The sequence below is a fragment of the Gobio gobio genome, assembly GCF_949357685.1.
Source record: "Gobio gobio genome assembly, chromosome: 17".
Classification (NCBI taxonomy): domain Eukaryota; kingdom Metazoa; phylum Chordata; class Actinopteri; order Cypriniformes; family Gobionidae; genus Gobio; species Gobio gobio.
In genome coordinates this window covers 24,213,283-24,237,746 of record NC_137110.1, presented here as the reverse complement: position 1 = coordinate 24,237,746, position 24,464 = coordinate 24,213,283, and the positions used below count along the sequence as shown (strand labels likewise).

The following is a 24,464-nucleotide window of genomic DNA, read 5'->3' as shown; positions in this document are numbered from 1 at the left end:
CTTATTTTAATGCCAATATCTTGGAGAGCAGGGAGAGCGAGCAACATAATGCCAATATAAACTACCATTCAAATGTTTGCGGTCAGTAAGAGTTTTTTAATATAATTTTTTTTATGCTCATGCTCACCAAGGCTGCATTTATTTGATAAAAAATACAGTACAAAACAGTAATATTGTATTTTAGCATATATTAGAATGTAATTTATTCCTGTTATGGCTAAGGTTAATTTTCATTACATGCTGTCAATACTCCAGTCTTCAGTGTTGTATGATCCTTCAAATATAATTTCTAATATGCTGATTTGGTGTGCAAGTAACATTTCTTATAAATGTTTAAAGCAGTTCTTTTTTTTCAGGGTTTTTTGTAAATAGAAATGTCAAAACAACATTGAGAAATAAATTTTTTACCAAATCTTTACTGTAACTTTTTAATTCAATGTATCCTTGCTAAATAAAAGTATACATTTCTTTGAGAAAAGGCTTGACACATGACTGTTACATACATGTGATGTGCTTAATGTTATTAGGCGGTGTATTCACGCACAGGAAGACGCCTCTCGGGCATTTTTATCCTGTGTGTAATACTTATTTCAGTTCTCTTCTCCAGCTTATATGGCCAAATAAACACACAATTGTCAATTCGTGTTTTGTGAGTGTTCACGTAAACACAGTCAGTTTTTTCTTAAGTGGAGTAAACGGTTGATAAAGAGAGTGCAGGTGTAACAATATATTGGATCCTTGCAGCTCTTAAAGTGACAGCTGCCTAATAAATCTGCTTCTGTCTGTGTTCTTTAATCAAACCACAATAGATAAAGAGAAATTTATTAAGAATTTGTATTTTTTTTTATTTATTCAGTGAATAATAAGCATTGTTTTATTTTTACATTAATTTCTGTTGTAGGCCTACCTGATACCCTAAACCCACTGGTTTACACTGACGTTAAAAGGACACTTATTTTTTATGTAATGCTACAGTAAAACACTGCTGTTCACTTTCAGTAGTTGCTGGGAATCCTGGGATGCTTTCTTCTCACAAAAAGAATGTGAAACATGTATGCTGGTTATATAAATTTTAGTTTTAATTAAAATTATAGTTATTAGTTATACACTTATTCAATATAATATAGATAACAACTATGTTTTCAGTGGTGTATAAAGACCTTGCATAATTAACCGTTATGTTTTTATTACCTTGGAAGGAGCCATTTCTATCTACATACACCGTGAGTCCCCTTACAGTGAAATCGGCTTTTTGCCCCGTCATTTTTCTACAGTAGCCCTAAACGGACAAACTGCTTTATAGAGCGCTATTCCCTGCTGTCTCAGACAACGACATTTTTGTCCCGCGTCGGCTACCGTAGCTTCTCTACGTGCTTCGAAAGGGAGGGGTGAGTGGTGGGCATTTGCAATTCACAACCTCACTGCTAGATGCCGCAAAAATGTACACAGTGCACCTTTAATGCATTGTCATACCATATTTTTCTTTAATATCTTGCAGCCCTAATCAATACATAACAGAGCCCCTCTCCCCTCCCTTCCACTTTCTCTCTGAGCTCGGCTGCTGCTTGTGTCCTGTGCAGGGATTGAAGATGAATCGGACCCCGACTACAAGGAGACTCTTTGTTCTACCTGTGCTTACCTCTTCTCCTGGCTTTAACATTTTTGTTGTACCTTTCTGAAGACAGAAATGTGATCTCCAGAGGCCAAGAAATCCAAAACCGCATGTCTATACCTTTGGCTGTGGGGAACGACATGGATGTAAATCATTGCCTTCCATTCATTGTATTGTCTGCGACATCAGTTTTATTCTTTGGGTTGAGTGTTTGAAACAAAAAAGTCTTGTTTGAGTCCCAGACCACGTTTTAAAAAAACCTTCAAATTCTTGCTTTCTTTTGAAGTAATTACATCATAAATAGTAATTTTTATGATTTTTAAAAAATATATTTTGTGAGTTATTGACGAAACATCACTGATTTATCTAAACATTTAAATGTTTTTGCACTTCCCACTTTGAAGGCTGTCAAAGACTTTTATTCAAGATTTTTGTTTCTACATTGGCAAGCTTCAAGATGACTAGAATACAGAGCTAAACCCTTTTTGAGGAAGATCGACCAACATTATGCTGTATCGAAGTCTCACCCTGTGGGCATGTTTTCTCCCTGGTCTTTGCTTTTTCAGAGGGGAAGCAATTCAACCATGAAAGGGGTTTTGAGGCAACATAAAAAGACATTACAGAGTACTGCCGTGAGGGGGATGCAAAGATTGCGTTTTGCAGCAAGCGGAAAACACTTTTTTTTTTTTTTTCAAGCCGTATGGTTAACCACAGCTCTTTTGAAACAAACTTGTTACTTGAGCATAAAGAAAAGAGGTTAAAATGGTCCCCACAGAGTCCCAAATAAACAAGCCTGAAAACACAGGCTGCACATATGCTATAATAAACTCATTCTCCTAATCATCCTGTAGTGAAGCAGCTCTTCAAGGGTGGGAGCCCTTTATGCCACACAGGAAACTGTTTTCAAACAACCCCCTGCTTTCTTTTTGGTACCTATGGTCAGACAGTTGTGCACACTTGACCCATGAACTTCAACACACTCTTCATCCTCTGTTTCGTGGGCTATGGCTGACCTAAGGCTTGTTTCTTTCTTTATTTATGAATTATCTCAATATATCATAATTTTAGTACCTGAGATTGAGAGAAAGAAGGAATTTAAATTGTGAAATGCCCCCCTATATCCGTTCTTTCATTACAGTTTTTAACTGTTCTAGTCTCTGCTCACATAGTCTCAGCCTCGGATGGTACAGACCGTCCACAGTTTGTTCACTGACCGTTTGATGCACATTGCATGTGAAAATGTATGCAACCTCTATGCAACCTTGTAAAAGTCTTTTTTGAATTTCATATACAATATGTATTATGTTATTATTTATTGTTATTTGATTTTTGAATTTTTAGTTTCTGTTGGATAATCTATTTCAGATTAAACTTCAATTTGTGGTTGTTTGCTTTACGTCAGTCAGATGGCCTCTTCCTGTCTAAGTGGGCGATTTCAAGCACCAGACCATATGCTGTTAGTCAGTGGTCTGTTTATGTGAGACTACTACTCGCATGGCTGTAAGGGGTATCAAAGCAGTGTGGACAAAAGTAGACCAGACAGGTCACATGCTGCAAGACATGGGAACGTTAATTAGTCTCAAGTCTGTGGGTATGTGTCTAGTATAACTCACGCCTCAGTAGTCTCTCACAGCTGGCTGAGTTTCTTTTCCTCTATGCTCAGAGGATTATGTCAGACTGGCTGTCTGTCTGAACTTAGAGGACTCCTGCATCTTGAGTGTGTCTGTTTTGGGGGCCACACAGCCTATTTGCTCCATAGGTGGGCAGCCTCATATCACTTGTAGGCCTGCTGTCTGGTAACGCATGCTATTCTGTAATGCTGGCAGCTGGTGCTGAATGTCTAGAGTACTGGCTGCTGAAAATTCTGCTTTGCCATCACTTTAATAAATAAATATATACATTTTAAAAGTCATTTAAAATGTTAATAGTATTACTTTTTTTTTACGGAGCTCTTAAAGGGACCTTTGCAAAAATAAAAATATAAAAAACATTTGTGCGCTCACGAGAAACTATTGGTAGGGATTTTCCCACCAGTTAATTGACGTGTGACAACACTGGTAATCCCATTATCACCAGGGGGGATTTTTTTAATTGAAGCTCAACTTTCATATGAATGAACTGAAAACGATTGCTCTGCTCCGATCACTTCGCGCCACTGGACAGGTATGAATGCCATTTTACGCATTTTACTTTCACTTTTCGAGTTGGTGGCAAATTCATGGGCGGCAATTGCTTGATTGGTGGGTTCGTTATTATTCTTAATTAAAAACACAAAAAAACAGAACAATGACAAACTTGCTTAAATGGGCACTTTTACATTTCACTTTGAAACCAAATCTTCCGCCATCATGTCAGTCAAGAGTGAGGTGGAATGGGCGAAGTCAGGTGAAATCTGACTTCTGCTAATGGTCTGTGCTGCCTGCGACTCTTGTTCGGCTCATGCTGAATTGAGCAGACACGTTCAGTTTTTAATTGTAGTGTCTGTTCTCTAACTGAACAAAATTATTTTTAATACTATAAAAAAATCAAAACGACGGTTGGGGGCAGTGCCACGGCGGGCAAGTGATGTAACCAGTGTTGCAACTGAATACTGTGTAACACCACTAACACCGACTATCGCAGCAAGCCTAGCGCACAGGATTTTTTTGTGTGCTCTCGTTACAATTTCCAGTTTATGTATACTGTCTATAACCTATTTCCTTATAGCTTCAATGCCATTTTACTATGAATAAAACGAGTGTATGGATGCACATGAATGAATAAAGATCTATTTGCTCAAAATTCATTAGGGCAGTATACTCTAATATAACAGCCTTAAATCCCGCATCTCTGATGGCCAAGAAACCACACCATGAAATGGGCTGATGGTGCAATACGGCTGGGGGGTTGTCCTATTTGCCAAGTTCAAGGGTCCACAGACAAAAGACTGATAAAGTAAAAAGTGCTCAATTTGGCTTCTGTTAGGGCAGTATGTCATATTTCAAGGCCTTATGTCCGCTTCAACGAATTTAACTCCGTGATAGCCGAGAAGCCTCGCCAAAATGGGCTCATGGTGCAATAGTTAGCTCATTGTGCATTGTCCTTTATGCTAAATGTAATGTTTCATAAAAAACATTGCTACAGTAAGAAGTTTTCAAAATGTGGGTTTTGTTAGGGCAGTATATTTATATTGCGCCATATAAAACTTTAACGGCCAGTTACAAAAATTTTGGTTCAGTAGAATATAAAATTTCACAAGATCAAAGCTCCCTTAATTAAACCACTTTGTTGGATGTAATGTATCCTTACAGGTGCCGGAGAAATTTAGATTTTTCTTTATTCAATTCTAAACGCTTATTGCAAGCAGAGCCATAGACATAAAGGACTTTGGAAAGTGTCGCATTATGTAAAGGGGAGGCTCACGTTTAAAAAAAACAAAAAAAACAAAAATGAATTGGTAGCCGGATGTTACCTCTTTTAGACAAACTGCTCTAATGGAATCCAAAATTTGAGCCGTATTGGGGCATCAGCCCGTTTCACTGCCGCCACAGAGGATCCGTTAAAGTGGACATAAGGCTGTGATATTAGAGAGAGCCTATACTGCCCTAGCAAAAGCCATCTTTTGGGCAAATAGATCTTTAATAAACAATGTGCATCCATACTCTCGTTTTCTTCATAGTAAAAGGGCAGTGACGCACAAAGGAAATGGGTTTTAATAGACATGAACCGGAAATTGTAAAAAAAAAAATGTTTCTTGTGGGCACACGAAAGTCTGTATATTATGTATTTTTGATGAAAAAATTGAAGCTTTGTCAGGACGAGACTTCGTTCAAAAACAGAACAAAAAAAACTTACAGGCCACAAACTTTTGAACAATAGTGTATATTGATTTTTTGTTGTCTTGGTGTACAGCTAACTCACCTAAAAATGTTAGCGAAAAGAAATAATCTACTATTGTTTCATAGATATGCTCTAGAAAAGGGTTTGTGTACTCCCATCCCCCTTATGTTTGAGCAGACCCTGTGACAGACAGATACAGACAGGCTCCAGTCAGCCGCAGCGGGGCCTTTCAGTCATGATAAGGTTTGCTCCAAGGCATGGCAGGATGCAGGAGATTCCAGCTGTCAATCAAATTCACACATCTCTGTGTCTCTTTCGTGTGCTGTGAATCAACCGCGACTTTAGACCTCGGTTTCTTGTTCATCATCATTGCCTCTCTCTGAGGTCCAGTTGTTAATTGGGGGCTGGATGCAGTATAACTGGGATCGCAGGTGTGCCGGGCTGCCTGTTAGAAATGCTTTTTCAGGTTGAGTCTCTCCCAGGAATGTAGCCGGGAAGGAAACGGTGTTTAGATTATAGCGTCGTTAGAAAATGGAGGCCAGACAGGGGAGAGTAGAGATGGTTTGCTTTGACGATAGAGAGGGGTGAAGTCCTTAAACATAAACATACTAAACTTGAGTGTTTTCTCTTCACTGTATGGTGGAGGGGGTGGCTGAGGATATTGTTCTTGGTTTAAAGGATGAAACCCGTTCTATGTGGTTCTAAATGGACAGGCTAGAGAGAGAGGAATGAACTGTGGTCAAAACTTGGGCGGCAGCCTTGGTAGTTTCATAGATCCCATCAGCTTAATGGGAAGCATTCCAGAATCTCAGCATGAACGCTTGAGCCTGTTATAACTCATATCCTCCTGATCGGAAATTGTAATCATATTTCAGTGGCTGTCATACCTGCCCTCTATGATATAATAGATCCAGATCTTGCTCTTTCCTGCAAGGAAGTGGAACCATGTCAGACAGTGGTTGGTCACCGCACTGAAAAAAATTATTTTATGTAGGCCTATTGTTGCCATGGATTCCTCCTGCACCATATACTTGCAGGCGCTGTGGAATACATTAAGCCTAAATGAGCACGTATTATGTTTTGATGGTGAAATGCAGAGTTCATATGAGAGCAGGATCTGGCGGTATGAAACTATATTTTACTCCTCTCTTGAGGCAGGGTGGTTGTGTGAATGTGAAATGATTTTAACTGTTTAATTTCTGTCAGTCCTGATCAGTTTTATCATCTCTCGCTCTTTCTCTTTGCAGGTCTTGATGCTGAGTTGTACTATGTGAGGGATGATGTGGTAAATCAGTATGCGCTTTCCTTCATCCTGCCTGTGCCCAGTGACACCAACAGCCTACATTTCACATGGCACTCCAGCAGCAAGGTTGGCACTGTTCATTTCTACACACACTACCATTCAAAAGTTTGAGTCTAGTATATATTTATTCATTTAAAGAAATTAAAACATTTATTCAGCAAGGATGCATTAAATTAGTCAAAAGTGACCGTTAAAACTGTTTCAAATAAATGCTGTTCTTCTGAACTTTTATTCATTAAACAATCCTGAAAAACAAAAGCATCACAACCGTTTTCATCCGTGATGATAAGAAATGTTTATTAAGCACCAAATCAGCATTGTGTGACACCGAAGACTGGAGTAATGGCTGCTGACAATTCAGATAAAAATCAATAATAATTTTTTTTGTATTGTCACATCCTTTGTGAATGATATACACTAATATCTTATTTATTTACTCAACTGACTGTGTCACCTGAACAGGTGGATTACAGGTTGGGGTTTCAAGTGGAAAACACTTCAGCCATGGATCAACCTCAGAGCAACATCTCTGCCCAGGGGGAGGTCCCGCGCACTCGTTCAGGCAAGCCAAACATATCCTGTTGTATTTTGAAGGGAAACATATGCTGTTGATATATTTTCATAAATAAAAATGTCTCTAATTTTAGATGTGCCAAAGATCCTCTGATCCTTTTAGATGTGAAAATGACCTTTTAACTATTGGTAAATTAGTTTTTGATAAACTTGATGAAAAGGTCATATGGCAAGATGTAAGAACCCAGAGCTTTTATTTTATTAGGTTTTATCTACTCTTAACTACTGTAAGGCCTGTTCACACAAAGGCAAATTCAGTGCAATAAGTATTTTAATTTGAATGAATGGCTGTTAATGCATCCGTTCAGACCGACGTTAACATTTGCGGCATCGTCAAATGCAAGTTTTTTTGTTCTAATCTCTTTTTCATCGCACTGCAAATATAGCTTGCCAACCGTTAAGATTCATCTGTTTAGAGACGCTGCAATTACATAAAACTATGACTAGGTGGCAATCGCAAACAGAGTATTCTACACCACCAACTGTTATTTTGCATGTTCATGCAGCCAGTTGTTGTTTTTTTGTTTTTTTTTTGCATTGGACTGGACAAGTGGTTCTCAAATTTGTCTTTAAACCTTTAAAAAAAAATCTGGCGCCCCACCCAAAAAAAAAATAAAAATAATAAAAACTTTAAAAAGAATTTGATTGAAAAACCTGCAATGAAAAACTCCTATAATAGTTTCACTTCGTAATGCCGTTGAAACATTGAAAAATTTAACCGTAAGAGAGAATACTAGATCAGAACATAACTTTTAATTTAAATAAACAAAACATGTAATTATTTCAGTAATGCTTTGTATGAACAATATATAATCAGTGGCTGCAGTGAGCTCTTATGATGAAGCCTCAAGAGCTCAGCTTCTTGTACATCTTCTCGCCGGGACACAACAGTGCATTCACAATAACAGCTTGCTTGTAGGGCATGTTTAGATGGTGCAAAGTCAATGGACTGAAGAAGAAAGATTTGGTGGAATTAGCGTTTGGTGCTCTGCCTTTTATAAAGTGACACTGAACACCATTCACGCACTTTAACACCACTGCAATGGCAATTTTCTGTTCTTTTTCTGCTGATCTCTGTGCTCTGATCCCCACACTTTGAGAACCACTGGACTGGACAGGCAATTTGCATGTGAAAATCTGACCAAATTTTTGTGCCCAACATTTTGTTGATGTGAACAGGTCTTTAAGGGTGCCTTCACACTTGGTTCGATTGCCTGGACCGAACCCGAGTTCGATTGCTCCCCCCTCCGCCTGCCCCCGCTGGACTGTGTTCATATTATATTATTTGGATCCGAACCGGGGTGCGTTTGCGTCATCAAAGCAGCAGCTGTTTACCTGGTTGCTTAGTAACGACAGCGAGCATGAAGGCGGCAAAATGCATAGCGCAAAGCTTCAATACGTAATGGCACTTGCGTCTATATGCCGCAAATGTACTGCAATGCTCTAAAGAATGCTGAAGACGAGCAGAAATGAGATTTACAGCTCTCTGCTTGCAGTATGTCAGTCACGCTCGTCAGGAAAATGAGTGAAACACACACAAACACAAATTTTTTATCAAATCAGACGTCATTAATAGTGGTTCACTTCCGCGATTTAGTACGATTGCGTTCACATCAGCAGCGAACCGTACCGGAGTTCACATGAACCGTACCCCAGACCACCCTTTTTAAGCGGACTCTGGTACGGAGCGCAGGTGCGCACCTGAGTTCGGAAGACCGTGTTCACATCATCCAAACGTACCGAACTCTGACGTCAATCGAACCCGGGTGCGCACCAAAACTGCTAGTGTGAAAGCACCCTAAAACGTCTTCTCGTGTAGTTTAGTAGGATTTGGGCTTCAAGTAATGTGCCAACACAATGGAAGAGCAGCCCTTACTCTTTCAAAAAGTTCAAAATAAGGCCCTGCATTCATTGTTTACAGCTTGCATATCAAATTTGGGCCTCCTGTAAGTATACTTTCTGTGTGTCTCTCTCTGTGTAGTGTTCAGAGTGGACCTCTTCTGCTCTGGAAAGGCTGATGGAGAGGCCGTGTTAACCGTGCAGCTCAACCTTACTACACCAGCCAACAACTTCACAGTGCTCAATTTCAAACGCAGGAAAATGTGTTACCGAAGTAAGATCTTTTCATACACTTTTACCTTATTTCCTCAAAGGAAAATTATCTTTGTTTCTAAGGATCTGAGTGTGTTTTTTTTGTTTTGTTTTGTTTTTTACTCCATTATAAGCATCCTGTGAGTTGGTAGATCGTAGTCTCTGGCAATGTGAAACTTGACACACAAAAATGATAATAACACAAGCTCTCTGTCATATGCTTCCCCAAAGGAAATAGCCAATGGATTTATTCCCTGCTTATTTGAAGCACATGAGCCAAATTAGCTTTGGAAAAGAAAAAGAGTTTGTGTATGCCCCAATTTCCTCTCTCTTGTGGAATAACTGGGTCAGCATGTATGTGACGCTCAAGAAGATATTGTGCGTCTTACACTTTGTGTGGAAGGAGAGAGATTTTACTGCCCTGGCAACAGTTTACAAACCAAACATAAATGAGACCAAATACAACCAGTTCATTTGTTTGGATGCATCTCACGAGACCAGGTCATATTTCCACCCAAAATCAAAAGAAAAAAAGTAATATTTAGACTTTGGAATAGCTTACCCATGTATGTCAGGGATGCTGATTCCGTACACATTTTTAAAATACAACTTAAGACACACTTGTTTTCCATGGCGTATCCCTCTTGTTGAAATATTTTTTTATTATTATTGTTAATGTGTGTCATGTTGTTATTATTAATATTGTATTTATTTATTTATTTTTATACCTAGATGTTATAAAACACATTGTCAACATGTGTTGTTTGAATAGTGCTATACAAATAAAGCTTACTTAGCTTAAAGGAAAATATTGTTTGCAATATTGTAATTTAAAAGAATAATAGCCACTACAGACCATTACTTTGATATCAGAATAAACATTAATTATTGTATTAAAGTATCTTTTAATAATCTTGTAATTTTTTAAAAAGCAATTATATACAATTATATACAAAAATGCAAGTTTGTAACACACAAATATAAAACAGTGAACTGGTATTAGCATTGCTCTTTGCTGATCCTTTCCCTTCTTTGCTTGTACTTTACAGGAATTGAGCAGCCAGAGCCCCCCAAAATTTTGCCATTCCCAAACACAACCATACAGAGAATAGATCGTGAGTATTTGTGTTTTTTGTTGTTTGGCATTTGAACTGAACGGGGTTCTACACTGAGACCATCTTCACTCTGCTCTTGTAACCTCTCTCTTCTCTTTTGTTTTTAGCGAGCAGTCCAAATGCCCCCACCACATCCACACGAGTTTTTTACATCAGCGTGTGTGTGTGCTGCATCGTCATCTTCCTAGTAGCCATCATCCTCGCTGTGTTACACCTCCACAGCATGAAGAGAGTGGAAATGGATGACAGGTGTGTATGCATGCGTTTTTGTGTTTGATTGTTTGGTTAGTTCAGACCAGCAAAACCATCTGCTTGTCAGTAGTTTAGGGCAAATTTGGTTTTATAGAGGTTCTGGTCATTTGCTCTCATGATTTTATTTCCTGTCTGTCTTCAGATTTTTTTCCTAATTAGTAAAAAATGTGAGTTTGTCTGAAGGAGACAGGAGAAACAAAATCTTATCTACTAATTTCAGACAAGAGCACTGAGTAGTTTAATTGCATTTTTCTGAAATTGAATTAGGCATCAGTACAAAGAGTTGTCTTTTTCAGGATTATATAAGGGTGGTAGATTAGATTTTATCTGCTGCTATTCACAAGAAGAGGCACAGAGCTCCAATTATCTTCTAAAGCAGAACATCAGATCCAGGATGTGACTCCGTTTTTCTACTGGCATAGGATTCTTTTTGCTTCATGTCTCAAATGGTAGACCAGAAGAAACCAGAACTGTTTAATAACGATGATGAGTCAGTGACATTAGATCATGATTAGGTTCAATGAGTTTCAGGAGGCAGGTTAAACCTCAGCATTTTAGGTCTTTCTCCAGGGGCCTCAGTGTTTAACCTTTAGAGTTGGAGTCTAATGGCTTTAATTAGGACAATTACACAGCACTTAGTTTTTAAATGCACTGGGGTCCAGGGCCAGGTAAAATCCTACACCCTTTGAGAAAACAGATGATTTCATCATAAGGCTGTGCAGCCATTTAAAACCGAAAGGTCTGTTTCAAATACCTTTTAGTTGGTGCATTTCAATTCCTAAAGTAATTAATTTTTTCTTTACCTTTTTTTTTTAGCGTTAGTGACAGTGGAAGCTCTCAGGGTCTCTCTCAGCCCTCCACCCAGACCACCCAGTACCTGAGGGCAGACACCCCCAACAACGCTACACCTGTCACCAGTAAGACTACGACCACACTATGCCCCTCACCCCTGACCTCAGATCAGCGACTCTCTCAAACATCTCAACCATCTGCCGTAACCATCTGCACTCCTCTTCCGTGATTTAAAATGTCAGAAAACCTGTCTCTCGACCAGGAGCACTGCTTTGCTGCACCATAAGAAAACGCAAAGAATCGCTCAAACAGCACTAGGATGTTTTGCTTCTTATGGCTTGCAGACCAGCATGTTAAATTGTTCTAAATTCCACACCTGTGGAAGCTTCTTGTCTTGTCCTGTTCACACCAAATGCGCATTCCTTTATAAACTAGAAAATTGGAAAAGAATGATCAAATTAGCTAAACTGGAATCAGAAGGTTGGAATAAATAGGCGTACACATCCCCATCTCCCCCTCCACACTTTTGTCCTTGCGTTTATTGCAGCAGTGACTCCAACATTGATTGTTTTTGTGCGGTAGTAGCTGTACAAGAAGTTGTTGCGTTTGTGTGTGTGACTTCGTAAAATCCTCTCACGAAAGAGCAAAAGTCTTATGTCAGTCACCTAGTGTTTACTCAATCCTTCACTGTCATTTGCTAGTGCCATCTCAGTAGCATTTCTTCACACTTAGGTTGTTGTCTTTTTTTTTTTTCCACCATGAGAGGCAGACCACATTTGGAGAGTCACCTCCACCCCTTTTCCAAATTAGGATGCAAATAAGACCAAATCAACAGGAAGTTTCCGCTCTTTTAAAACATAGTAACTGTTTTCATAGTGGGTGAGTTTCTCCTTTCCCTCAAACGACCAGATTGGGCTAAAATTAGAGTTTTTTAGGCAGAGCGGAGTAGAGCGGCTGGTTGATGAACTTAAACTTCCTATTAGTGGAAGTTTGCCAGGTGATCCCATGAGTCTTTATATTCACAGTGTTTGGACACTTAAGTAACAATATAAATGTCTGAATGTCATTTAATTGGATAAGGAAAAGTTTTGCTTTTTTATTTATAACACACGTCAAAGGATTTTTTTAATAATTTTTTTTTAGAACAATATATCAAGTACAGCTTTATACAATACAGTTTCAAACTGCATTAAAGTAATAGAAAATGAAACGGCATCAATGTTACAATATTCTTCAATTATGAAGTTAGTTAATTCAGTTACAATTACTACTTCTGTTTTAACTATAAAAATTATCTACTGGAGACAATATAGTGTTGTCATTCAGGTCTGTTCAATTCAGAGTCAAGTGTGGTCAGATACAGAAAACTATATGATTTACTGAATATTAATTGCACTTCGTGTAGTATGAAATATTTAAGGCCAGCCTTATAGAATACTCTCCCTCAATGACAACCAGCTTTGTAACATTTTTATAAATCAGTGGATAGTTGGTGGTGGAGATATCTGCTTCATTTTGGCCAGGCAATGAACACGTATTGTGTGTAGCGCCTCCTAGTGGTATTACATGCTTGGTGCACTGTTTCATGCTTATACCATGTGTTTTCATGTCTCACTCTTGTTCTTGTGTGTGAAATAGCTCAGGCACCATCTACCTGCTATGTATATCCATCCTTCATATACCTCTCTCCATCTTTTTTTTTTCTCTCACTCTGCCCTCCCTCCAACCCTTCCTTCCTCTATCAGATGCTCAAACTGGCTCTGCACCCATGCTCCAGCTTGCAGGCGCCTCCTTCCCTCACCCTGGTGCCCCCTCGCACGAAACCAAAAGTAAGTTCTGCTGCTATGTAGCAGATAGAGAGCGCAACAGGGAGTCATGACTAAACCATGTTCACTAACCTTCAACCTTTAACCTGGTTTCTTCTTCACCATCCCCATGGTTTTGTTCTTAGTGGTCTTCACTGAGCTTGTTGATTGGTTCACACCATATTACACTGGTGCAAAGACATATCCTCATTTGCCTGACGAGAAGGAGAACCATAACCATGGTTAATTATTACTTTATACAGGGGTTTCTTTTTTTCTTTTTTAAATAGGAAGTATGGCTTTATTTAAATTAAAAGTAATGTTTGTATAAATTGTTAAAAATTATAGATTTTTTGTAAATTTTAAAGTCCTCATGGCATGCTTTGACATTTTATTTATTTATTTGTTTGTTTGTTTGTTTGTTTGTTTGTTTGGATACTCCAATCAGGCATAACATTATGACAGGTGAAGAGAATAATGCTGATTATCTCTTCATCACGGCACCTGTTAGTGGGTGGGATATATTAGGCATTAAAGGGATAGTTCACCCAAAAATTCTGTCATCATTTACTGACCCTCAAGTTGTTCCAAACCTGTTTGAGTTTCTTTGTTCTGCTGAACACAAAAGAAGATATTTTAAAGAATGTTTGTAACCAAGCAGAGAGAGCAACCATTGACAACCATAGTAGGGAAAAAAATACTATGGTAGTCAATGGTTGCTCTCTCTGCTTGGTTACAAACATTCTTTAAAATATCTTATTTTGTGTTTAGCAGAACAAAGAAACTCATACAGGTTTGGGACTACATGAGGGTGAGTAAATGATGACAGAATTTAAATTCTTGGGTGAACTATCCCTTTAAGTGAACAATTTGTTCCTCAAAGTTGATGTGTTAGAAGCAGGAAAAATGGGCAAGCGTAAGGATTTGAGCCAATTTGACAAGGGCCAAATTGTGATGCTAGACAACTGGGTCAGAGCATCTACAAAACTGCAGTTATTGTGGGGTGTTCCCGGTCTGCAGTGGTCATTATCTATCAAAAGTGGTCCAAGGCAGGAACAGTGGTGAACTGGCGACAGGGTCATGGCTCATTGATGCACGTGGGGAGTGAAGGCTGGTCCGTGTGGTCCGATCAAACAGACGAACTACTGTAGCTCAAATTGCTCAAGAAGTTAATGCTGGTTCTGATAGAAAGGTGTCAGAATACACAGTACATCACAGTTTGTTGCGTATAGGGCTGCATAGCCGCAGACCAGTCAGGGTGCCCATGCTGCCCCTGTCCACTGCTGAAAGCGCCAAGAGTGGGCACATGAGCATCAGAACGGGACCACGGATCAATGGAAGAAGATGGCCTGGTTTGAGGAATCATGTTTTCTTTTTTCATGTGGATGGCAGGGTGCGTGTGAGATGCTTACCTGGGGAACACATGGCACCAGGATGCACTATAGGAAGAAGGGAAGTCGTCGGAGGCAGTGTGATGCTTTGGAAACCTTGAGTCCTGCCATCCATGTGGATGTTACTTTGACACATACCCCCTATCTAAGCATTGTTGCAGACCATGTACACCCTTTCATGGAAACTTTATTCTCTGAGCATCTGTGGGATGTGCTGGACAAACAAGTCCCGATCCATGGAGGCCCCACCTCGCAACTTACAGGACTTAAAGGATCTGCTGCTAACATCTTGGTGCCAGATACCACAGCACACCTTCAGGGGTCTAGTGGAGTCCATGCCTCGACGAATCAGGGCTATTTTGGCTGCAATAGGGGGACCAACACAATATTATGTCTGTCATAATGTTATGCCTGATCGGTGTATACTTTCTATTAAAACCAGAAGTTTAGGCAGTTCTTAACATTGTAGCAATGTTTATGCAACTGGTCCCTGGTCTTAAATGTGAAGTAACCTGCACCACTGGCAGCACGAAACAGTCATTGAAGATAATTATTTTTAGAGGGGTATCCTAAGTATTCCTGTTGACTTTTGTTGTTCAGCCAAACAGATAGTGCCACCCCACACTCATTTCCTTTTGTTGAGTTGATGATGGTGTGTCAGATTCTTTGTGATGCTCAAACATAATTATGTAAACACAAAAGCTTACACTTTTTGGCAAATTAACCTTAAAGTTTAGGGTCGGTAAGATCTCTTTAATGTTTTAGAAAGAGGTTTCTTGTGCTCACCAAGAATACCATTTTACTGCATTTTTTTTATCAAACAAATGCAATGTGAAATATTTTTATTATTTCTCTCTCTCTCTCTCTCTCTCTCTCTCTCTCTCTCTCTCTCTCTCTCTCTCTCTCTCTCTCTCTCTCTCTCTCTCTCTCTCTCTCTCTATCTATCTATCTATCTATCTATCTCTCTATCTCTCTATCTATCTCTCTCTCTCTATATATATATATATATATATATATATATATGACTCACTATTGGATCTGTGTAGCATAGGGAATGTTAGCAGTCCTACATCAGTTACCCACTTGGGGGCAGCAACATACAGATTTAGCATGAGTGGAGAAATTGAGTCTAAATGACTTGGGGGAATGACTGCCTAGTTGTTTTAGTATAAAGGGAATGTATTTGCATTTTGTTCTGTATTCATAATCAACTTTATTTATATAATCATTAAAATAATGTTTACAACAAGGCAAAGTGAAGAATTGATTATAAAAATGGAAACTGCTCAGTCAGAAACATAAACCTAAAACAACACATCCATGAGTATACAAGTTATACACAGTGTTTTTACCCAGATATACAGCCAAACTTATATACTGGTATTTGTGCTCACAGTACATTTTGACATTGTCTTTTGGAGCTGCTTGTGTATTTTAAAGTACGCTGCAGCTGAATGACCGAGTAAAACACCCAGTTTTCTGTAAACATCTAATACAATTCACTCTGTATAACTGAGATAAAATCAGTTACACACCTGAACATGTTGTGCAAGAGTAACACAGCAGTGTTTGCTTTTGGCAAAGCCGCGGTTTTACTCCATTGATGATGTGTCTAAATACTTACAGTTGTTTAAATAACACTGCCAACCTCTGTCATGCCCTGAATCGTTTTGATTTGTCTGTCATTAGACAGGCTTTTTATTAGTTCTAATGTAAATTGTTAACACTCATTGTAATGTTGCGTGTGTGTGATTTCAGGTTATCCCTCGCTGCGGATAGAGAAGAATGACTTGAGAAGTGTAACTCTCCTTGAGGCTAAGGCAAAGGTCAAAGACATCGCCATCTCCAGAGAGAGAGTCACACTTCGAGATGTCTTACATGAAGGTAATAATCCCACAAGTCATTCTGCAGAGGTGTAAAGAGTACCTGAATACCATACTTGAGTAAAAGTACTGATACCTTACAGCGTGAATGAGTCTGTTACAAGTCCCAATTTCCAATACGACTTGAGTATCTGATTTTAACAGTACTTCAATATTTTACTCGTACTGAATGTTGGCTCAAAGATGCACTAGTCCTTGACAGTTAAGGGACATGCCAGTAAAATAAGAAACAATTGATTTGTAAGATGAGAAATCATGTTTAATATCTAAAATCAAAATAAAACCGAACACCTCAATATTGCAATAAATAAAGGTACAACAGCCTCTTAAACATCTACAAACTCGCAATTCTCAGTTAATCTCAAGTGCACAAAAAGGGCATAAGTAAACCAATATCCTTCAAAAAGGTATCGTCAATATAGCGGATAAATAAAATAATGTCAAGTAAAATTAAATAGTCTACTTGCACTGGATGTGCTGGTTTCTGCCTCATCACCAGCCTCATCATTTAGCAGCTATACTCTCAATTAGAGTTGTTCTGATTCCGATACTAGTATCGGAAATATCACCGATACCACAACAAATTCTGGCATCGGTATCTGCAAGTAATTGAACCCATGTACCGATCCGATATCCTTTTCTTAAACAAGACCTACTTATTATAACCGCTAGCTTTGCCTAACTGCTGCATGGTTCTTCTTCGCTGCTCAGAATGCATTGGAAACACAGGAAGTTGTGCTGTGTTGCCACAAGCAACCACTGTTTAGAGCAGCGGAAAAAAAATGAAAAAGCGTTAGCAGTATTTCGTCTCTGTGTGGATGGCACACTTGCTCGCTGTCTTTGTCCTCCCCCAGTTTCTCTACCTCTACGTGCGTTTTTACGGTCTATGGTCACTATATGAGGAGGACACGAACGCTTAAACCAACACTTCATGAGAATTTACTGTCATATAATGAACACAGACACTCAAAGGTGTCCACGGCAACTCGTCAAAATAAAAGCTCGTTTAAACGTGAAGAAATTTTCTGAATATATTAGGCTACTGTTGTAACCTACAGTAGATTTAGCTACGTCTCTATGTAATAATAATACGTCTCTACTAATAATAATAATCAGATTTGGGGGTAACGCATTACAAGTAACTTGAGTTACGCAATAATATTTCTTATTCCAAGTAACTAGTAAAGTAACGCATTACTTTTCAAATTTACAACAAAATATCTGAGTTCCTTTTTCAAAAAAGTAGCGCAAGTTACTTTTTCACATTAATTTGACTGACAGCTCTCCTGCCCCCATGTTGAGAAGAATAAGTGCAGAGGCGTTGTGTGTAAACATGATGGTTATTGTAGTTCTAGACTAAATGTGAGCATTTATTTATCTTACTTGCAAAATAAAGATTCTGTACTCCTCAAAATGAATAAAATCAGAATACTATGCAAACCTCCAATAATTAAATGTTAAATAAAACAACTATTTTTATGCATTTAATCTACCTTTTATATTTAATTTACCAATGTCTTACTGCTGACCTTCGATGATGAAAATTACTAGATTTTTTGTTTTTATTGGTAAAACTTTTTTCTCCTGCATCATATTCAACCATTATCCAGCATGGCAGCACAGCAGAGCTGCGCCCTCTACTGTTCATGCGTGAATTTGCATTTTTACCTCAGCCTGGGGCTTATTATTTCAATTTTGTTATGAAGACTTGAGGAGGTCTTTACTGTTGCACAAAAATATAACTTTTTTGTTATAAAAAACAAAACAAAAACAAAAACAAGCCCAGCCCAGATGAGAAAAAGTAACGCAAAAGTAACATAACGCATTACTTTTCTTAAAAAGTAACTAAGTAACTCAATTAGTTACTTTTTAGGGGAGTAACGCAATATTGTAATGCATTACTTTTCAAAGTAACTTTCCCCAACACTGATAATAATTATGCCTAGAGGGTTGTAAAGAGATTATTTTCTGATTAATATATAATTTTTTATATCACTACATTTATTTGTTGCACTGTTTTTTATACAGTTATATTGTAAAACTAAAATACCTTTTTCAGTTTGCAGTGTTAGATTTGTGGCTGCATTTGAAATTCTTTTTCGCTTAAGAAAAATAAATAATATTACTGTCAAATGCATGTCAGATAATAAAAATACTGTAATAAATACAGTAGTTCACCATGTATTTGTTCATGTTTTATTAAGGGATAAGTCTGACGCACACCATAAAATAATTCTAGCAATTCATACAGGGCTAGTAGTATATATACAGCTGTATATACGGATACACACGCAGGTATCAGATCAGTACTCCGTATCGGCCGATAGCCTGAGCCCAGGTATCGGGAAGGGAAAAAGTGTATCGGAACATCTCTACTCTCAATCACATAAAGTGGCCTTGTTGACAAGTTTGGGTGAGTAAAGGCAAAACGCACAAGATGTATAGTACCTTCGATGCCCTTAGATGGGGATATTGCTTCTTTATAGCAGAAACAAACTGCTGCAGAAAAAGTTAGGTGCTGTGGAAAATATAAGGGCCACGCGGAATCTGCAGACCTTTTTGTGATTTCTGCGCTGAATTTTTCAAAGAGGCAAAACTTACGGACTGCAGCTTTAAGGTTTACAATGCAAATCCAAATGGAACAACTTGATTTTTAAACAAAGCTAGATCTCTCTTATAGTACATCCACTAAAAGACGGAGAAAATATTGCTTCATCAATTGTATTGTACACAAATCATTAAATAAACAATTTCATATCATTCAACAATTGAGCAAAGTAAATAATTACTTATACCTAAGTAAATAAATTAACTACTTTTAATAGTTATAAATAAGTAATTTTTGCAGCTTTGTTTCCTTACTCCTCCACGGTCACTAAAAAGTCACATCAATAAGCGCAGACTACTCCCCCTCACAATCACGCACATGTAGGGTGTGTATGCTTCTCAATGAATTGGCGAAAATCTGCAGAGTTTTCTGCGTAATTCTGTGGGCGCAGAGTCCGTGTGGGCCTACGTCATCACAAATATATTGGAGTAAAAAGTACATTGACTTGTTAAAAAATGTAGTAGAGAAAGAGAGAGTAAAAGATATTATCTTTGATACTCAGTAAAACTACAAAGTTGCCAAAAAGTACAGTAACTAATTTCATTTACTCAAATACTTAAATTACACCACTGGCATCCTGCCCCATAGACGCACATGGAAACCATAACAAGTATATAGTGTGCTTTTGAAAGACTCAATTCTTAGAACTGTCTGCCTCAGTGCCATTGAAACGTTTATTTCTAATAGTAATTCTTTTGAGTACCTTGTTCAACTGAAATTGCATCATGGCAAACAAACATATCAGTTGGCCATTCAGTCTGAGGTTAGACCCTGCAAAATCATTTTGTTGGATCACACAAGAGCTCTGGTCCAGCGGGAAATCTGCACTCAAGCACTAAATTGGAGCCCAAACAGAAAAGCTCTCTGCTGGGCCTTGTGCCAGCGCAGCTCGGGCCTGCACTGAAGATGTTGACACAAATGTCATTAGTCACATAGGCTATAAAACATACACAAAACTGTGTGTCAAGCGCCTGCCTTATTTAACGTGCATTCTTGCAAAATCTCAATGGAGTATTTCCCCTCTGTAGCATCCTTCTTCCGTCAGTTAATCGTGTACGTGTGACCACAAGCTTGATGAAGCTGATTAATTATTTATAGGGGTTTATTGTGTTGTTTTAAGTGCTGACTTGGCAATGGAACTAACTTAATCTGATTAAACCAGTTTTATTGGACATTTGGGAGGAATGTGAGAATAATCCTTTTTGAAGTGCCATTTGCTTTGTGTTTTTAATGACCATTTCGATACTTTTATTTGAATGACCTAAGTACAAATTTCAATGTTCTTTTACTCATTAAATATTTGCTGCAATTGCTTTATGTAGTAATACCAAGGCCAAAAACATGAATGCTTGGCCAAACCATTGCAAATGTGAGGCGGCTTCTACACAAAAATTAAAATTTGTCACTGTTTGCCCTGTTGTCCCAAATTGAAATTCCGTGGAACACAAAAAGTAAATTTTTGAAGAATTATCCTCTAGTTTTGCATCTTGAGGTAGATGAGGAATTGAGGATTGTCAAAAAATAAGCACCTTTGAAAGTGATTTAAACGTCTTGTGAAGACATATGATAGCTTTGTATGAGGCACTGACCGAAACTAGTGTTAAAGGGGCACTTCAGCGCTGGGAAGATGAATGTGTATTTAAACTGGGTCATTTATGTAGTAGAAATGTGAAATTATTTTTGAATTTGGTGCCTTTTAGACTGAGAAAAGACAGAAAATGAATTTTTGTCTCATGTGGATGAAAGACAACAACTCCCAGAATGCACTTGCTTCGCTGCCCTACGAGGCCACTCCCAAAGCCATGGCTATTGGTTATCACTCGCCCACCATTACACTGCCCCCACAGTTGTTTTGATCTTCATAATAATACAATAATTTTCTTCAGTTAGAGAATAAACATTGCATTAAAAAACTGAACGTGTCTTTTCAATAACATGTGAGTGAGCCGAACGAAGTCACGACACAAACACGGAAGGAGTCAGATTTCATTCATCACAAGAGCTGAGGTAAGCGCGGCGGTCATTCACAATGCGTGTCCAGTCTGGTGCGTTATCAGATCATGCCTATGGAAGCTTAACTTTCATAGGAATTCATTGAAAAGTTGAAACACTCATTTTGCTCCGTACAGCTCCGTTATGAATGCCCAATCCAAGCGGCCGTGTGCATTTACATTCTGTGAGTGAGATCTCACCCCTGTGGGCGGGTTGATAACATGCGGAACTAGCTCCTTCTACTGGCTGTAGTCTCTAGCCTCTGGCCAAAAAATCCTCAGATGACGATATTTGCGTCATCGGAGGATTTTTTCCAGAAATAAAATGCATAATTCTCTCATCTCAGGGGGACATGAGGGGGGAAAGTACGATCATTTGAATATACTTCCGGGTTTCTACTGATACAAAGCTTAATGCTAAATTGCTGAAGTAACCCTTTAACTGTTGTTGTCATCTTCATATCACAATAATACATAGCATGTTTTTTTTTAAATAACTGAAGTAGCAAAACTATGAACAATTGGCAAAATTAACTAAAGTTTAATGTTTTCAAATGGAGAACAAATAAATGACAAGAGACTCTATCAACTTCATATATAATCATTAGTTTTGAACTACAGTTTTAAAAGTTTTAGGTGTTGTTTATTAGTCTACAGAGAGAAGACTAATTCATTATTTAATTTTTTTTTTATTAAATTAATTATTAATTATATATTCAAAGTAACAAAACCGAAAATACATTAAAGTCCATTTCGAATAGCATTTTATTAGTTATTGTTTACCTGATTTAAATACATTTATTGTGCTGTAATGTGAATTTTGCCCCATGAATTACTCAAATGGTATCATAATCACCAGAGGAGATAATAAATACATTTTAGATAGAGCTGTAAGTATGTAGTACAATCTCAAGTTGTAGTCGTTGCATATAATTGACTCGGTTCTGTGATCTAAATTTACTGATTGATAGAAAACATTTGCATGTTTAAGATTTACCACAAAACATGTCCCTTAAACTTTACGTCTTGGGACATTCAGTGCTTAGTTTCTTGGAAAAAAAATTAAGCAAGTGTTGAATACATCTTCCTACCAAGAAATTCCCCCCAATGTCCTGCATAATGATGATCATGCGCAGTTCTCCCTCCTACACAAAGCGACTGAAAGCTGTAACGGAAACCCAGACGGTTGCATAATATATAATGCAATGTGTATATTTTTTTTGGAAGGTTAGATGCAATTTTTGCAAGTTCTGCATTGCAACCAAGAAACACACCATCCATTGAACACATCGTTCTGTACTTTTGACATTTACCAGTACATTTTCTATGAATTCACTATTGAATAATCAAATTACCTTTGTTACTTTAATGCCAAAGTATAAAAGTACATCTTGTCCAAGTACATCTTGCTTCATACCCTACCAGTGAAATGTTTGTCTTTTTAAGCATAGACGTGAAAATGCACTATCCAAACTTAAATGGTTGTAATTCATGAAAGCTTTGTTATACAGACCTGAGGTTGGTCTCCATTTGAGGAAGACACTCAGCAGATTATTGCTATAAAAAAAAAAGTTATAGAAAGCAAATGTACTGTACTCAGCATTTTTTACTTAATACAAAATATATATTTTACAAAATAATTTTTACTCGAAAATAAAGTTGCTATAAAATCAAAGCCATATGTCTGACCAAGTTTTGTTCCAAATTATCACACAAATTCAGTTCACGGGATGAATTTTGAATGATACCTAGTTTAAAATGATTAGTAAAATATGTAATAGAAAAAAAGGCCAATAGCCTCATGGGCAGCACTCTGACATGTAGTCCGGTTGCACTTTAGACTTTAGTTCTGGTTTGGGTGCCTTTCCCGAACCCGATTTCCCCCTCTTTCTCCCACTTCATTTTTGATCCGTTCTCTACTATCCTATCCTAAAAAAATCTACCAAAAAACAGCCAGAACAAAAAGAACTGAACTCATCTAAATCTTGTATTTGAGCATTTTGAAAGTAGCCACTCTTTGTATAGATTGTAGTTTGCACACATTACGCTTTTTCAGCCATACTGAAGGAGTTCTAGTGAATGCTGACCACTTGTGGCCTTTTTTTAAACAAATTACAGGCTAATTTTAATTAAATCAAATCTGCTTATCAATAAAAAAATAAAATATAATTTAACATGTTTTTTCATTAGGAAAAAAAGAATAGTAAACTCATTTCAATTATGAGATTTCTGGTTTTGAAGGTCATGGGTAACATAGATGTACAATATAGAACGTCACTTACCTTTATGTCCCAAAATATAGGGGCCATTTTTCCTAAAGCTCTAATTAATTGCATTAATTTGTGTTCCTATGTAAATAGAGGACAACTTGAAGGTAATCACATGCAGAGGTTAAAGCTTCTACGTCAGCAAGCTGGCTTGAGATAAGGTGGCATGTTATAACAAGCATGGTGGCAAGATAGAGGAAAGAGGATCAGATAAGAGGGAAAAGTAGTAGGTGATGTGGTGCTGCCCTCTAGCATTAGTAACCCTACCCAAAGTCAGCCTACTCTGAGCTCTACTGCTCTGCAAGATGCATTGATCGGGTACATTTTCAAGTGTCAGCTGAGCTTATGGGAACTGCAACTATGTCTAAGAGGCTGTAGAACAGCAGTGGAAAGTTGAGAGATTGTCTTGCGCCTTCTAGTAAATCCATGTTGTTTTTATTCTCTGAGGTCATCAAGTATACCTGTTCAGACCTGCTCCGCTATTTACCATGCAAAAATTGGCATGTTGTTTAATCTCAAAGATGCAGTGAAGCTTAAAACGTTTCAATATTTGAAAAATGTTGTACGGAGACTTGAACATTTCTGAATGATAATGTAATCCTCAAATCCTAATCCTAAAGTTGTGAATTAATTCATTGAATCAGATAGTTTGAACTGATTCACAAAAATGAATAAAATGTATCTACTTAATTAATAAAATGTATGTATCTGCTAGTTTTTGCCACTGAAATTTATATCAGAGATGCTATTGAATGAACATGTAAAAAAATTGTCTGTTTGCTTGCCAAAAAAAAAAATTCTAAACATAAAGACACTTGTTTTGATATGGAAGAGAGATTCAAGCTGAGAATGAAAATCTTTAGACAAGTTTTGATACTTTTAAATGACCAAAAAGAACAGTTTCAATTGAGAGTCAAATAAACTCTTGAATGTACTAGTCATATCAGTAACAATTTGGACAC

The 24,464-nt window shown here is 37.8% G+C and overlaps 1 protein-coding gene across 2 annotated transcripts in view; it reads left to right on the top strand.

Annotated features, from left to right (window-relative positions):
• Positions 1-24,464, top strand: part of ryk (receptor like tyrosine kinase) — an 80,711-nt gene that overhangs the window by 37,912 nt on the left and 18,335 nt on the right. Inside the window, exons 2-9 of one of the 2 annotated variants that reach the window (XM_079840726.1) lie at positions 6,679-6,800; positions 7,197-7,296; positions 9,289-9,420; positions 10,448-10,513; positions 10,621-10,762; positions 11,582-11,682; positions 13,303-13,386; positions 16,512-16,637. In XM_079840726.1, the coding sequence (XP_079696852.1) occupies positions 6,679-6,800; positions 7,197-7,296; positions 9,289-9,420; positions 10,448-10,513; positions 10,621-10,762; positions 11,582-11,682; positions 13,303-13,386; positions 16,512-16,637 (873 nt within the window). The remainder of the gene's footprint in view (positions 1-6,678; positions 6,801-7,196; positions 7,297-9,288; positions 9,421-10,447; positions 10,514-10,620; positions 10,763-11,581; positions 11,683-13,302; positions 13,387-16,511; positions 16,638-24,464) is intronic. The other variant, XM_079840725.1, reaches the window with a different exon arrangement.